Source organism: Macrobrachium rosenbergii, chromosome 33, assembly GCF_040412425.1.
Source record: "Macrobrachium rosenbergii isolate ZJJX-2024 chromosome 33, ASM4041242v1, whole genome shotgun sequence".
In the NCBI taxonomy this organism is placed as follows: Eukaryota; Metazoa; Arthropoda; class Malacostraca; order Decapoda; family Palaemonidae; genus Macrobrachium; species Macrobrachium rosenbergii.
Window position 1 is genome coordinate 5,965,498 of NC_089773.1, and position 16,883 is coordinate 5,982,380.

The 16,883-nt window shown below is 39.1% G+C and overlaps 2 protein-coding genes across 2 annotated transcripts in view; one reads left to right on the forward strand and one right to left on the reverse strand.

Annotated features, from left to right (window-relative positions):
• The window catches only part of RpL15 (ribosomal protein L15), a 48,974-nt gene that overhangs the window by 2,295 nt on the left and 29,796 nt on the right, over window positions 1–16,883 (forward strand). The window contains exon 2 of the mRNA XM_067133223.1: window positions 7,999–8,072. The gene's annotated coding sequence lies outside the window, so the exon portion shown is untranslated. The remainder of the gene's footprint in view (window positions 1–7,998; window positions 8,073–16,883) is intronic.
• Window positions 1,382–16,883, reverse strand: part of LOC136855846 (probable chitinase 2) — a 29,020-nt gene continuing 13,518 nt past the window's right edge. Inside the window, exons 2-9 of the mRNA XM_067133220.1 lie at window positions 7,319–7,516; window positions 6,818–6,977; window positions 6,032–6,128; window positions 5,660–5,887; window positions 5,038–5,223; window positions 4,543–4,766; window positions 3,996–4,229; window positions 1,382–3,090 (exon numbers count right to left, since the gene is read on the reverse strand). Of these exons, the coding sequence (XP_066989321.1) occupies window positions 2,979–3,090; window positions 3,996–4,229; window positions 4,543–4,766; window positions 5,038–5,223; window positions 5,660–5,887; window positions 6,032–6,128; window positions 6,818–6,977; window positions 7,319–7,516 (1,439 nt within the window). The 3' untranslated portion in view covers window positions 1,382–2,978. The remainder of the gene's footprint in view (window positions 3,091–3,995; window positions 4,230–4,542; window positions 4,767–5,037; window positions 5,224–5,659; window positions 5,888–6,031; window positions 6,129–6,817; window positions 6,978–7,318; window positions 7,517–16,883) is intronic.

Consider the following 16,883-nt stretch of genomic DNA (forward strand, 5'->3'; position numbering starts at 1 on the left):
TTAAAGTCTCTTTTTAAATAAGTAACTTACCAATTAATTAATTACATTTCTGTTATCGGCAGCTAAAATTTGAAATCCGCGGTAGTGATTCTTTTGTTTTGGTGTAAGTAATTGGCCCCGCCCACTTCCAGGAAAGAGAGGAACAACTGAGCAGAGAGCTTCAATTTGTTTCTGCCGGCTTTTGACGATGGTTGTGAGCAGCTGCGGGATTTGAAATTCTCTCTTACTGATTTATGGTTGACGATCTAAATTGGTGAAGCATTTTTGCATTTAGTAGCGTCTCGGCAACTTAGATATTTAGGTTTTCATCGAAAACAACGTTCTTTACCTGATTGTGACTTTATATGATTGATTGGACGTTGACTTTTTTACTTGTATTCACCAATGATGTCCTACTCAAGCTCGATTAGTACAGTATTCGTTACTGCAGTGAGGGCTGCAAGGAAAGATTAACTTCAGCGAAATATATTCCCATTCGAAGTGTACTGCTTGCAGGGGTCAAGTATGTTCGTCAGTTTTGACTTGTGCTGAATGTATCGATTGGGATCTTAAGAAATGAAAGGTTCTAAGTTCTCACTTAACTAAGTTAGAGAAAGACAGAAAGAGAAAGGCGACAGCTAGGAATGACGAAAGTTTAGTTAGTCAGGTATTCGGCTAAATCTTTTGTTGATTCACCTGTTTTACCTGTTTCTGCTTTGTCCCCTTTCATTAATCCTGCCTCTGTTCTACCTGATCCCTTTCCCAGCTCCCCTATTTAGTCCCAGTACTTAGCCTGTGGCATAGACCTGGAACTCCTTGTCATTTTAACCCTTCGGGCCAGCCCTACGAGAGCTGTTGGTCAGCTCAGTGGTCTGTTTAAAATACCCTCCTTGTCCCACTAAGTGTCCCCACTGGGGGTTAGTGCTGCGGTGGACCTCAAGTGGCCCACTGAGGCGTTACTTCAGGTTCTTTGCAGCTTCCCTTCAACCTGTAGCTGCAACCTCTTTGATTTCATTAACTGTGCCTTCATTCATGCTCTCTTTCCGTCTTACTTTCCGCCCCCACCTAACAATTGTTTCATAGTGCAGCTGCAAGGTCTTCCTCCTGTTACACCTTTCAAACCTCTTTTCCTCTCATTTTCCAGTACAGCGCTGAGTGACCTCTTAAGTCCCAGCGATGGCCTTTGGCCCAGATTCTTCATATTCGACTCCATTGCTCTCTTGAGCGTGACAGAACAGACCCAGTTGCCCAGGAAAGAGAGAAGGCCATATGGTATTAAGAAGCCAGTAAGAATAACAGTGAATTAAAACAGAAAATAGAAGAAGTGGGTAGTTTGACATTGTTTGTTTTATCATACTGTAGAAGGATCATTACTCGTCAGGATAATTTTCATACAAGCAAGTTCTGTACATTAAACTTTATTTCTAAATCCACAATAAGTAAACTATTGATTTACAATACTTTAGATATATTCATGTAGATTTGTGTGTGTATATATATGTATATATATATATGCATATACACATGTATACATATGTATATACTGTATATATATATGTATGTATATAATGTATTATATAGTTGCAAGAGATAAAATATATTCACATAACATACTGTAAGATATAGGGAGACTTTAGAAGCATATCCAGTCACAGTTTGCGTGGGAAAGTGCAGTGAAAGATTAAGATGGCCAAGTAAGAAGAAGAAGAAGAAGTTTATGTGAATATTGAAGGAACATGGACCTGACCACGTGCTTTAAACATAAGGTATATTGCCAAAATATCTTCGGGCAAAATAAATCTCCAAATTTGAGAACCAATACTAATCTTGCCTTTAAGTCAGTTCTACAATTTCAGAATAATTTCCACTTTTATCTTACTGTCTCTTTTAATATGAGGATCATCACTACTTTTTATTCTGCATTTTTAAAATTGAGAATCCAAATAAATAATACTTAGTCTCATCTTTGAAAATGAGAATCGTTACTGATTGCAATCAGTAATGTTTTGAGGATCAATATTACTTTTAATATTTAAATATGTATTTTTTGTAGCTCATTATTATTTTGATTCTTTGGGGTTTTTTTAATATAAAATAAAAATTTTACCACCTTTAAAGACATATCCATTAAACATTTTCATCGTTGGCGTCAGGCGTATGTTCGAGGAATGTAATAAAATAGGTTGAAGGAAATTAAATATCAGTACTTAGAAACAAATTATCACAATCACTTTCCTACAATAATGCATTATCTTATATTATACAAGGCAAGTTATGATGAACAAAGATTTCCACGGGTATGCATTAACCCCTAAAGCTTCAGGTGTACGTAACACTGTTTTTGACGATGGTGGTTCTAACCATTAAGAACCATAAACATCTTGTAATCTTGAACAAGAGAAGTCCCCTTGAACTTATTGTGATGCAAGTTTCAAAATCTTAGTTTTTTCTCTACATCTAATTATTTCCCCAAACAATAACTTGTGAATTCAGTGGATGGAGTTGTTAAAATGCTATCCTGCACCAATGTACAGTAACTAGGAAATATCATGCTAGGACGGATTTTGTGAAAGACAAGTTTACATTATCAAGGCAGCCATCAAATGCTTTATCGAGCAGTTTTAGCTTTGAATTGCAAAGATCAGATGCTTTTGTTTGCATCAGGATGCAGTTTCTTGGAAATAATTTGAAGGCTCAAAGCTGTCAATTCAGATGGCTTTGCGAAAAGCCAAAAGATAGAAAAAACTAAATTTAGTTAACCCTTTATATACAATATAAAAATTTCAAAAACGAATCCAACAAAGGCTGTTGTTATTGCGACGCTAAGCCGAACTTGCTCCGGCACAGACTCCGGCTTTGCTGAGGAGCTTGTACGAGGACACGTCCATCTTTAGCATGCCTCTTTACAAACAGGACGTTGACTCAATTGCTGTAGTACTGGTGTTGGCAGGGATGGTGAGGATGAGTCGGTGTAAATGCTCCTGTGCAGTTATCGAACCTTACTTTGAAAGGAAAGAAGCAAGAAGAAGAGCAAAGAGAGTCATGGCTGCTGGGGTCACAGCTGAAGAGCCTGCTCCTTGAGGTCTGCGGTCACCACCAAAGCTAGAGGTTCTGGAAGTGGGAGAAAAACATTAATTTTATTTCGTTATATAGCCTAGTAGCTCTGCAGCTGAACGAATACATAGGGAGGTCCAGCTTTCTTATAAGCAACAAAGACTGTATTACAGCCTGTACCTCAGTGTTTTCTAGATACCTTACAGCCAACAGCAACTCCACATAGTTCTTAATCTAAACTAACCTGTACTTTACAACTGACAATCAGTTTTTGAGATTGATTTTAAAATGTACCATATCTGTGGAGGTTGCACAGCAAAAAATGATTATTATAATGTAACTAATAATTTCAGAAGTCCATGAAGTTGAAGTGTGTTAAGTTGAGATACTACTTTACAAATACACATCTTCATTGCAGTTGCCAAGGTCATCAATATTTGTTAGGTTGGAAGCATTTCCAAAGGATGCATTTAACCTGTCAAGTGATGAAGCCCTTATCTGAATAAGATTAGCTGTTTTTAGCTACTTATACAGAATTATGGCAGCCTGGTTCTTGAATGTACAGCCAGATAAATAAATGGAAAAAGAAAATGCAATTTTTTTACCTTGGTGACCAGAATACAGTAGAGTGTCACCAAGACTAAGAACTGACATTCATGGTTTTCCCAAAAGGAGGTCATTTACCTTTATAGAAAAACAACACACCAGTTACTGCTGCATTATTGCCCCTCTTATGAGCAACAGTTTTGGAAACTTCTATGTCACAAATAAAGAAAAAGAATTCACATGGGTGTTAACATTTTCTTGAACAAATGAACTCCTGTCTACCTGTGACAGTGTAGTTCTGGTTAAATGAGAAAGTGATCTGCCATAGATCTGTCAAGAGAAATTCAGATGCAGCCATAGTGAACTGTTCATTTTTATTCTTATCATCATCAGTATTTTGATGAGTTAGAGCTTACCTTCTGTCATCAAGGTCGTTATCTACATCAAGGTCTATGTCGGGTTTGCTGGGCCTGTCGGGCCTGTCGGGCCTGTCAGGCCTATCGGTGTCAGGCCTATCGGGCCTGTCAGGTCTATCGGGCCTGTCAGGCTCGTCATCCAGGCCGGGTTTGTCCACACCAGGTGCTCCAGGAGTTGGCCGCTTCTCCTTGTGGGCTACCAAAGCCTTATTGATGGCCATGAGGAGTGGAAACCTAAGTAGAAAAATGTACAAATACTCTGATGTAAAGCCACTTTTAAGAAATTTCCATGTTTCATTGTTATTCAAAATCTGTTTACAGTTTTTTGGAATGTGCTGCAAATGCCATCAACTTGCTAAGCTAGCTTCTGCAGCATGGAGTGCTTATAAGTGATAACGGTAAATGAAGCACATAAACTAAAGATCACAATGGCTACTACTAAACGAAACTTCAACTGGATACAATTACTGGATGAGTTCACATAATCTGACAGTGTTTCATGAAAAGAAGAGCTCAACCCAGAAGAAGGAAGTGACGCATCTCTCACCTCTCCCTGTTCTTGGAACAGACGCCAGTAAAGTCGTCTGTGTCAATGGACCAGATCATGACACCTCCGAGACCATGAGACTGTGCGTAAGCCACCTTCAGGTTGATGGAGATGGGGTCGTCATAGCCGACCCACATGTTGTCTCGGAACATGTAGGGAGCCTGATGAGCCTTCTGCCACACAATATTCCATAGTCCACCTTCGGATGTTTGCTTCTCACAGATCTGCAAAGGAAAACAAAAGAGGTTTACAATGAATGATTCTCTCCGATTTCTGTTTCCTAGAAAAGGTTCTAAAGACGCAAGACCCTGAATCTGCTATTGATAATTTAAGAGCGATCAAAACACGGGCATCATGACGCGAATGACAAACCTGCCCCTTCTCCAGTGGAAGATTGTCTGAATCCATTGCATAATCCCATAGAGATTATTTTGGTCTTACGTTTAGAACATGGTGATAGTGGTAATTTAATCACATAAATGCTGTTTTCTTTACCTCATTGTAGCCGAGGAATCCATCCTCCTTGGTGTAAGGTCCAGCAAAGGCTGATGGTTGGGCTGGGGCAGCAATACCAGGCTGGCTGGGGTCAGCCAATAAGAAAGTCCTTCCGTAGAATCCTACACCAAGAACGAGTTTATGGGGTGGAGCACCAGCTTCCATGTAGGCCTTCACTGTTGAGTCCTACGGACAGATAAAGATAAAAAAAAAGGCTTCTTTTAGTAAAAATCATTACTTTTAGCCTAAGTGGATGGCATAGCACTTCCACTGTAACTGAATGAGAGGGAGGTCATGATAAAGAGGTGGGAAGGGGAAGTGAAAAGTGTGGATCAGATATTCTCGACATTACTATGACAGTGTAACCCAGGAAGCATAAGCCACGTATCTGCTGGAGCTTACATTAAAGATTAACAATACTCATGATAGAACCGGGCCTCTCAGTAGTAACCTTGCTGTGGGAAGATGTTTTTGACTGAAAAATCAATTTTGCCAGTATTTTGTCATTTTGATCTCAAATTGGAACCAAGCTCCTTGAGTTTCTTGTCTGAATACACATTGGCTTGATCTCCCTTGAAAGTTAGCTTGTGGTGAGCACTTAAATCATTTCAGTAATACATACCACATTGAGGGCCTTCTCCTCATCTGGTTCATCGTCCCGCGAGTAGAGAGGAGCGTTATGGCCAGTGTGCCCGTCCCATTTGCCATGGTAATCATAAGCCATGATATGGATGAAGTCCAAATGTTCCACCAAGTCATCGATGTCATAAGCTTTGTCGATGATGGATTTTGCAGCTGCTGTGGCTGCAGTCAACATCCACCCGTACTTCACGAATTCTTGACGAAGTTCCTGTGGGGTGAAATGTGAAACTCCTTGAATTCATCGATTCTGGAAGACTGGATAAGGATTATCAAGACTCATAGACATGCAAGTAGATATGTAAAATGGTGTTTGTACAATCAGTACAGAATCAGAGGCATCCATTTGGCCTACCTTAACCAGAAGGACAAAGTTTTCCTTGTCTTGAGGGGCACCACCTCTGCTAGCAGGGTACTCCCAGTCCAGATCGAGACCATCAAAGCCGTGAGTTCTGGAAATGGTGAGGAATGTTAAGTTTACTTGTTTTCCTTGAAGGGCTCAATGAAAATAACAATAATCTGATAACGAAAATACCAGGAAAAAGCACAGTTGGTTTAGCAAAAGCAGAGCCTGAATGACTTAGTGACAAGATAAATAGTTTTGTGATGCTTTTCCTGATTTTGTAAATCTCTTTTGTTCAATTTGATATCTGCTCTAGTTCCACCCTTCACCCAGTCTTTATAGAATGAACTGTCTCAATAAAGGTGATGTTAATTCCAAGAAAATATTTTCAGTGGTTTAAATACTAATAGATTTTTGCGGCAGTCATGCTTTGGAGTGATTGCATTTCTTGAAGACAACAAATGTAGCAGAAAAGAAGATAAAATTACAATAATTGATGGATACACCCCATATAGCATATCAACCACACTTACCTTACCTAAACAACTAGACTCAATCTCTAACTTTCCTAACTAACTTCAGTTCATCTATGGTAACTTATATATTGCCTGACTTACCATTCCATTACTTTACCTAGCCTAATTTAACCAAACCACGCCCCCCCATAACTGTAAGTTGCAAAGCTTGGATTGCGATTTTGAACCCATTTTATATGTCAAAAGTATATTGAATGACTTGCCTTTTCCACTTCAGTAACAAAGCCAAAAAAAAAAAAAAGGCTTTTAAGTGAAGACTTACTGAATAAAGTTGACTGCCGAGTTGATGAAAGTCTTTCTGGAAGCAGCTGTGCTGGCCATGGCGGAGTACTTGGTTGAGCCTTCCGTCCATCCTCCGATGGCTATGAGAACCTTCATTTTAGGGTTGATCTTCTTTAGTCCTACAAACCTTTCGAAGGCCTCTGCGATTAAAAAAAATTGTCAGTGGCTTTAAACTAAAAAAAGAAAGTAATACTATACATAAAATGGCTAGGGTGTTAACACAGTTTCCCTCTGCATAAGTACATGAATAAAGTGCTCTTCGGTAGAGTTGTCATTATCTTGACATTTCTATTAGTAGAAAGTAAATTAATGATAATCACTGGACTTGAAAAACAAATGGTTATAAAATTATATTTTTCTAAATTTCAGGACAGTGGTCCAATTGGCTCCTAAGCGATGCCTTGCAGACAGGCATCACCAAACCCAACCTAGAATTTTGTGTACAAAGCTTTGTCATTCAGAACTCGTTCTCACTACTCACTCTTGTTAATGTCGTACTCTGGATCCAGTGATTTGATGGTGAAGGCGGTTTCGTCGAGTCCGGCAAAAGCGTAGACGAGAGACGTGCAGAGTCTAGGTTCAATGTTCTCAATGTCGAACTTTCCAGGACTTGGCCTGTAAACTGACCAGGATCCCAAGTAGCAGACCACATGTTGTTCGTGCCCCTGGGACCATACCCCTGTGGAAAAAACAAAAGATCTTTGGTTACTCTTTAGCAAAACAAAAGGCGAACCTTCCAGTGCACAGCTTATTTGAACCATAGAATGTTGTTATTGTGCAGTCATGTCAACCAAGTGAACATAAAGTAAAATAGTACATAAACATAAACTATGATTTTGTAACTCTTCTTGAATGAAAGGCTTCATCAAGCATCACTGTTTATGGTGTGCAAGCTAAACCAGTAGCCATCACAGGCATTTTGTATGCATCATATGCTAGGGCTAAAGAACAGGTGATTTCCATGGGCCACTTAGTCTCCCTGTATGCGGCTCCTCCAATGGTGAGTTACATTGGGTTGAAAGAGCTAAATGGTGGGGCAACTGTACTGCTTTACAAGTCCACAACTACATGTTTTCTTGTGTTGGGAGGTCCTGCATGGGGAAGTCCTGTAGCCCTTTCGAAAATGAGGATTATTAACAAGTCCCATTTTTCTTTTCCCAGATACTGCCTACCTCTGGGTTCCTGAACTACAACAACGGATGGGGTCTTGAACGCGATACCCTGTACTCATTCAGGTTAGTTAGCTGTCTTAAAGTTTCTCCTGTAGTTTATTTTATTCATTATAATGAGGAACAAACACAGTCTTCTGTAAACATACTCATATTGCTCATCCTTGCCAAAAATTCGAACCCAGATGCGGTTGCAAGCGAAGTAAATGTGCGAGGTACCATCTTGTATGTTATTTGGGAACATTATTTCTACAGTTTATAATTTAGTCCTGAAGCTGCCACCGATAGGAAGGAAACGGCATGTCTGTTATGAAAAAGTAATGGAAAGAAACGTAAATAATTTTTCCTTGTTCCTAAGAAGCTTGCTCGAAGAGAAACAGTATAGACAGATCCAAAGTCTAAATAATGCCATTGACATATATATATATATATATATATATATATATATATATATATATATATATATATATATATATATATATATATATATATATATAGGTGAAATATGTAGGTCCTACCGGTTTATATTTATTGACGAAGGACTAGTGTGAGAAGTCACAAATATATATACTATATACCGTTATATATAATATAGGGTGGCCTTTAAAACTCATTTTTATGACTCCAAATTTGATAAACAGACCATAAAACCAGTAATGTCAGGTGTCATGGAGGCGGAGGTGTGGGGTATGGTCTGTTTATCAGCAATGTCCCCTGAGAGTCTATTGTGATTTTTAGCCAACAAATGGTCGACACCGGCCTGAGTGATATATGGAGCCCATAACGGTTGTGTATGCCTACTGTTCTTACCCAAATGCCTTTAATGACTTCTCACAAAGTCAGGACCTACACCCCTCCTGATGTATGCGTGTTTTTGCCAAATTAAAACCAAGAATGCCTTTAATAAAGCCCTCCTTGTATTATTTAAGAGCTGGAAGGTGGTAACAACGTTTTGTTTACAGTCCTTCTTCTTCCTCTTCTTCATTCCGAAGGACAGGAAGGCGAGTCAGATGCAGCGCCGTATCCCACAACTCAGTTATTAGCCAAGTGTCCTTCGTCATATCGGCGTTGGCGCCACACACTTCCTTTCCTTCACGCACACAAAGGAAGGTTATGACGTGCTATTAAAAGCCCCGGGTCACGCACTTGCAGAATATAAACAAAAGGAGAATGGCGTTGGGGTTTTGGTTATTCATTCCTGCGGCTTATTCAAAGGTTACCGGGAATTTTCTTTATTTTTTTATTACTACCACAATGACGTCTGTATTTGGTTTTGGTTGTTATTACTGTGGGGCTATCGTAGTTACCTTGTTTAATATATGCTAGGCCTATTTAATTTTTATCATTTCCAATCATACATTGGGACTAATTTTTCCCGCTTAGTATTGCATAAGCCTAGGCGTAGAAACTAGCGCACTAGTGACCAGCAACCAATCAGTAACTTACAAATTTTACATCTTACATTTCTGTTTAAAATCTGTATAGATTTTTGTACTAATACGTTGGTTAATATTTGATCTTGGGTAGTATTGAAAATAAATACGCCTTTATTTTCAGCATTATATACTAACTGGGGCTGGCTGCAGAAGAATAAGCAAAACATTGGTTATGCCACATTCATTGATATATATATGTGTAACTGCCAATTAACGAGAACCGTAAGTGTCGTAACGCCAATTTTCAATATGAAATCAATGGTTTTTTGCTGACCATTGTTCGTGCAGTGAAAAAATTTAGTACCTAAACAACCAATCAGCGGTGAACATTACCCTGACAGTAAAGCCAGTAGTACTAACTCAATCGAAGATTGATCATAGGTCTTGCAACGGTACATTTTTATTATAAAATCAGTTCATCAACGATGTCTATTGCTCCAGCAATGTCAGCTCATAGTACGAAGTCATTCTGTCGCTTATGCAATCAGTCAATTAATCAATCGGGTTGAGTGACCGATGGAGGAAGCAAAGCCAAGCGCGCACTCGGGCAATGGTCGTGAAAGTTCGCATGTGCACCGATAACGGTAAAATGATTAGCTTTTTTTTCATGTAACGAATCTACAGTATTTACGAATGAATTTTACGTCTAAGTAGGTTTAATTTTTAAACCTTGAGCTGAAATTTATTGAGCATAGTGTATGATTGTTTTTATAATAGGAATGATTGATAAGAAAGGCAGAAATTGAAGATATAAATTATGAAAAGACCGATGTTTTGCTTCCAATGCAGACACGAATTTGGACAATAATGACCATTTACTCCAGAACCATTATAGTCTCTCTCTCTCTCTCTCTCTCTCTCTCTCTCTCTCTCTCTCTCTCTCTCTGTTTGCACAACTGCTTGTTCCTGTGGCAATGAGTCGAAAGTAAGCACAGACTTCTTGCTCGTGTCAACGGTTTTTGTGACGTCACTAAAGTCACAGCAGATGATTCCCGTTTTCTATGAAGGGCGCTCCGTCCCCCCCCCAGCCCCTTCCATTTCGAAAGGGTAACTTGGTCCACTTCATGTGATAGTCTTTTTTTGGGCTGAGGCTGTGAGACCCATGCTCATATCTACCCAAGTTGCTGCGGCCCACATCAGTTGAATTTTCACTGCCTACGTCAAAAGAGAAGGCCTCTTAAATTTATCAGTCTGCTAAATAATGATTTATTTAGTGTTTTCTTTGAAAATTTAACTGTTTGTAAGATGATAATTGTATATTCCAGTTTCAAAAGGCTGTCGGATAGTTTGTTTATATATAAAAAATAAGACAATAGTCACTGCCACTATTAACTTCTCGAGTATTGAATTATGTAGATTATATATATATATATTATATACATATATATTATATATATGCACATACATAACCTATCAAATGCAGACTTTATCAATATAGTTATTTAAAATCAGTCTAGTTAAAAATGTAAAAGGTAAAGACATAGGCCTATGCTATTGAATCCCGAGAGAGAGAGAGAGAGAGAGAGAGAGAGAGAGAGAGAGAGAGAGAGAGAGAGAAAAAGTGAAGCCTATGTATTATTTTCGGGGAGTCCCACCCAACAGGTGACATTTACCTAAGAACCATTGTTAAGTTCTTGCAACGGGTCTTTTTCTCAAGGTGATCAACTTCTCACCCGCCGCCCCAGTGCTTCTCTCTCTCTCTCTCTCTCTCTCTCTCTCTCTCTCTCTCTCTCTCTCTCTCTCTCTCTCTCTCTCTCTCTCTCTTTTGTCCCTTACAACATCCTAAATTGGGCATCCCCGTTACCAGATACCTGGTCGTTTTGAAGTGGGAGGGAGGTACAGGGGGAGGCCGTTGCAAAGGTGATCAGGTCATGTAGGGGGGGGTAGTAGTATTACTGTAGTAGGGGGTTGCTTGGACGCCGGATGTTGGGGTACTGGGGCCCGCCATCTTGTTACTCCTTTTTTCTCACTTTCGCCTTCTGGAGGCTTCATAATTCTTGCGTGTCCACAACTTGAATTCTCACCAAAATGGCTGTTCAGTTCTCCTTTGTGCGAATAAATGGTCGTTGTGACGTATTCAGTTCGATTGTGTACATTGTTGTAAGAATGGGCCATAAAGCGTGTGTATATCACGTATTTTGCATACTCTCTCTCTCTCTCTCTCTCTCAACTCCATTTCCTTCTTAAAAAACGCTCAGGAAATAACATTATCCCAAGACTTCTCTGAGAGTCTCGTTCGACCAACCATCTTGAAACCCCTTCCGAGCCAGCACTCCCCGTTGCCCAACTGACTTTTGCCCTAATAACCTTTCTCGCTTCTATTCCTCCTACCTCTCTCTCTCTCTCTCTCTGGTTTCCAGCCTCCCAGAGGCCAAAAAGGGGGAACCATCACGTCACGAACTTTCGGGAGGAAAGACTTATAACGAGACAAAGGAAAAGGAAGACCCTTATCGATGAGATTCCAGTATCAACCGGCAGCCCTCCATATTGTCTTGTTCACTTTACGGACCAACTGCCCTCAGAGGAACCGTTCTTTTTTAGTCGCAGGGTTAAAATAAATAATATCCCATAATTAAAAGTGACTGAGAGACATCTAATCCGGTTTTGGTTCTGTTTGGAAACTCGTTTTTTTTTATATATTTAAGGACGCTTTTTATGACATCTAGAATATCAAGGTGACAGATTGGAAGCATGTTTTCTTACGGGTTCGTTTCGAAGCTACTGTTAAAATCATGGTCTAAAAACTTGTATAGAGAAGTAGTGTCATTCACGTAAAGTTAATGTGTAATCTGAATGAGGAAAACAGTTAAGATAAAATTTACAAAACAAGTTTTTACAAACCCCAAGACATTGCCTAAGTGAAACGGCATCGCCTAGACCTATAGCGTGTTCCGGTGTTACAGAAACGCAAAAGGAAGTGAAATTTGAGATGACGAAACTATTCCAGTGATCTTGACCTTCGGAAATGGCCTCATTACGACATATACCTATACCTAGGTACCTTGACGCTTGTGAAATAAAAATGACCAATTGACGCAAAGTAGTAGGCCTACGTGGTATACATTCTACAATAGCTTCATTGCTCCGAGATAGACAGGTCAGCCTTAACAGTGGAAAGCGGACATTTAGCAGCAAGTTTGCGATGACCCTGAAATATATTTCATGCAGTGCACGCTTCTGCTGTTGGCTGAAATGAATTTCATGCAATGCACGAAAGCTGTGACTATATAAGGATCAGCATGGCAACATCATCTGTTGGTTAAGTCTGTTGCAGAATTCGTCGAATACTAATGCTTGAAAGTACCTTTATTCTGGTTATTTTATCTTTTAGTTTTATTCCTGTCCGAATTTCACGCTTTTTTACTGTGAATCTATAGAAACTGAGGTATGTGTAAGATATTACACAGGTTTTAGATAGATTTTAGACGTTTAACCTGGCTAATTGTCTTATTCTGTTACGTGGAATCTTGAAGGCCATAAAATGTAAGTTTTTAGTCAAATATATTTTACTCTTTAGTTGAATATTTTAAATATAATAAAATTTTCTCTTAAACATAATAAAACGGAAATTATTCCACTGTATTTGCCGAATATATGTTAAAGTGTTGAAGTTGTGGGCTTCTGGCCTCTCCATCCAACTCACCTTGAGCGTTTGAACAGGATTCTGGTAATGTCTCTCGCCTTTATGTGTATTTTCCCGTTCGAAGAAGGATTTTTGTGGTGATTCTCATGTGTCACTTGAATGCCTTGTGTTTCATTGCTGTCACTCGGTTTTGACGTCATTTTGAGTTTAAATGTTCTCATTTTTCTGCTTTTTCTTCTGCTTCTTCTCGCCCGGCTAATCCAAGGGCGTTTGATGATTCGTTAATGACAGGGCTTGCAATTGTTTGCTTTTGTGTTGCACGGATGATAAAACATGAAATAACAGTTACACACAGAGAGAGAGAGAGAGAGAGAGAGAGAGAGAGGTCAGGTTCTTGCCAAATTTATAGGAATGGCGTTGCAAGACCCCGTTGTCTCTTTTTATGAGCCTAGAGGAGCCTCAAGGCCTGCACATTTACAGCAAAAAGACGACATTGTGGGGGACCAGAATCGGATGACGGACCTTGCCAACACGATCCTTGCTGGGTAAATGAACATTAACTAACATTTAGCAAGAACATTTTTTTTTCGGCATTTGTTACTAAAACGAGGCATTTAATTTAAAAGAAAAATGTATCCCGTTTAATACTGGATTCTCCAAAATGTCAGCTCCCTCTCACCTCTAGATAGGTTGGTTGCAAGTCTTGTTAGCAACTTTTTGCTGTAGCTGAGTAGAATAGAACCAGTGTCCTGTCTGGGTGAAAGAAGAGATGTATATTCGTTCGAAAGTTCATAAAGGAAAAGGCGATAACCTTTCTGTTGCCATTCTAAGATGGCGGTTTTTGTGAGCTAGACTCGAGCTAGTGAGTGTAATGTTGAAAGTTGAGTGAGATCAATTTCAACTACTTTCTACATCAGTTACTTTTGCAGTAATTCAGACTTTGATTAAAATGAGGGAAATTGATCATACTTCAGATCCCGGGGAGAGTTAACAAGACGTACCACCGAAAAAAAGTGTAGGCCAATATACCACCTCCAACTCTCCCGCCACTTTTCAAGTAATTTCCCGCCAAAATTGAATTCAAATCTATTCATAACCGACTTTAAATCTCTTGCAACAACCGCCACTGACTTGTAATAAGGTCACGGTTCTTTAATGCTCTAATTGACCTCGGGAAGTGATGTTTAGTGCAGAACAGCGCAAAGAATAATGGAGGTTTTAGTTCCTTGTGTTCGATAGACTTGAAAAGTACCTAAACTTGGTTTAGAGTGAAATAAAATAAAACACTCCTATTAAGTAGGCCTAGCCATTTGCGCTCTTATTAAGTTTCTGGTTGTACTGTAAGTCGGTTGAATTGACCTTAATTAGGTCACACACCCGAGTATAATAGACCTCAGAGATTAAGAAGCGATAGACCTACCAAGCTTTATTGAGATTGAAATAGTAAAAGAAAATGGCTTTACCAAGTAGACCTAGCCATGTTATGACTGTCAGATTAGATGCAGTTTAAATACCATTTGCATTCCTAGTCAGGACATTGACCCAGAGTTCAGGATAATAAGAACCTCGTTATGCATTTTTGTTTTCAAGGGGAAATTTAAGCTTCAGTTGTATAGTTAGTGCAGCCAGTCACGTGACCATATCGACGGCTTCAACGCGGAGTTGCATGGAAAAGCATTTGAGGTTGACGTAAGAAGATAAGTTGGGATGAAGAATAAGAGATATTGAACGAATAGTAAGAGTGGAATAAAGAATAACTGTGGAATGATGACTAAATCTATGGCAATGTGGAATGAAGACTAAATCTATGGGAGTGAAGAATGATCCTAGAAAGTGGCAGCATAAAGAGCACGTAAGATGCCAAGTGTTTCCAAAAGAAGGTCATACGAAACCGTCGAGTGGAAATGATAAGTTCTCTCTCTCTCTCTCTTTGGGAAGGTTGATGACATTGAATTATTGCACTATTAATAGATACATTTCTCCACTTGCATTAATATATACATTTCTCCGCTTACAACGCCAGGAATGACCCGAAACTTCAAACGGATGTCGAAAGTAGGAGGAATTTACAGCTTCTAAAAATAAAAGTCAAATTTTCGTGGAAATAGACCGAGGTAACTTGACCATTATAAGTGTGTGTGTTTGTGCTTCACAAACTGCGGAAATGAGAGGGTACTAAGGTCACCGAATGTTGAGGTGGTGACGTCATCGTGTCCCAACATGGCGAGATTAGGTTGTGACCTGATGGGATTGAAATGTTCAGTTTGATGACGTCACGAGGAAAAGGCGGTGACGTCAGTGTGAGGAAGAGAGAAAATTATAACTCAGAAATATACAATATAAATATAAAGTATCAAAATAATAATAATAAACAGATTATTAAACAAATTGCCTAAATACTTTTCAATTTCGTCAATCTTAAATATCCCACAATATATGTACAGTAATATACTGTATATATCTGAGAGAGAGATTGTGTTCGTACAAAGGATAAAAGAATTTTCTAAATGTGTACTAGGAGTTAGCATAAAGCAGCAACACCATGATTATAAAACTGGCGGAACAGCTCTTAAGCAGTTTGGAAATCCCCCGTCACGTCACAGTCGATAAACCCAATTAATGCGATTTAGAAAACCAGAAAATAAAAAAGAAAAAAATAGTAACCAATCACGAATCCGACTGACAACTTTCACCAGAGTGTAACGAGCACGATTTTGAAAATACACATAAGCCGCTTGGTGCTTGTTAGAAACAATATTATTCTCTGAAATAATTGAAATACATATTAGTATCAACTCCAGCCTTTGGGTCGTTAAATTAAAAAAGAAATTTAAATGAAGCACCAGCAACTTTCTTGGAAAGTTCATTTACCCGCAGAGTGCGCATGCGTGGGTTATATGGGCTCGTTCATTCTGGCCCAGACTGGTTCAGAGTGGGAGGAGGTGGGAGATTTCCTGTCCTTACTGAAAAGTTTTCACTTGGGCTAATTTTCTTTATTCTTCTTCTCCTTCTTCTTTGATAAATGGATGAGACTGGGGTCATTAATGTGTCCCCGGATAGTTTGAAAGGAAATACGTGAGCCTAGCCTTAACGGCTTCAGGTTAATTGCGTTTGGAAGATCAAACGCTGGAATTCCATTATCAGATTTTTTCACGTAGGAGTTTCCGAGCGCTCTCTCTCTCTCTCTCTCTCTCTCTCTCTCTCTCTCTCTCTCTTCAAAAAGGATTCTGGCCGACGAAAAAATACATGAGTCACGAGTAAAGTTTTCGTCTTTTAATAAAAAACATGAAACCTTAATTTTTTGTTTCTGTATTTTTTTTATGTTACCCATCGAAGGACCCACAACCATTTGGTAATAAACCTTCATCTGAGGATGCCCCTCTCCCTGATACTTGTCGTCCTGAACCTATTCTTACAAAAATTTACACTTCGCTCCGGAGATGTTAAGAAAATTCTGGATACTCTTGATAGCTGGGGTGGAGAGGACCCTGATGACATCTTCCCTTTGTTTTTAAAAAAAAGTTTTTAGTGAGTTGTCTAGCAAGTTTAGTAGGTTCTACAGATTTTTATGTCGACGTAGTATCTTCGCGCCCGCAAGCTTAGTAATACAGTGCTTGTTCCAAAGATTGGCTTATCTGCAGACTGCAGTAACTACAGGCCAATTTATATTATCCCTGTTCTCTCCAAACTTGCAGAAAAACTTAAAATTTTTAAGCCACTATATAAGTATGTGGAATCTAAAAGATTGTTAGCTGATAGTCAACATGCATATAGGAAGCAGTTAGGTACCTGCGATGCTCTTTTATACTTGAAATGCCATCTGCAAGAGAACCTTGCATGGTAAGGGTTGAGTGCAGA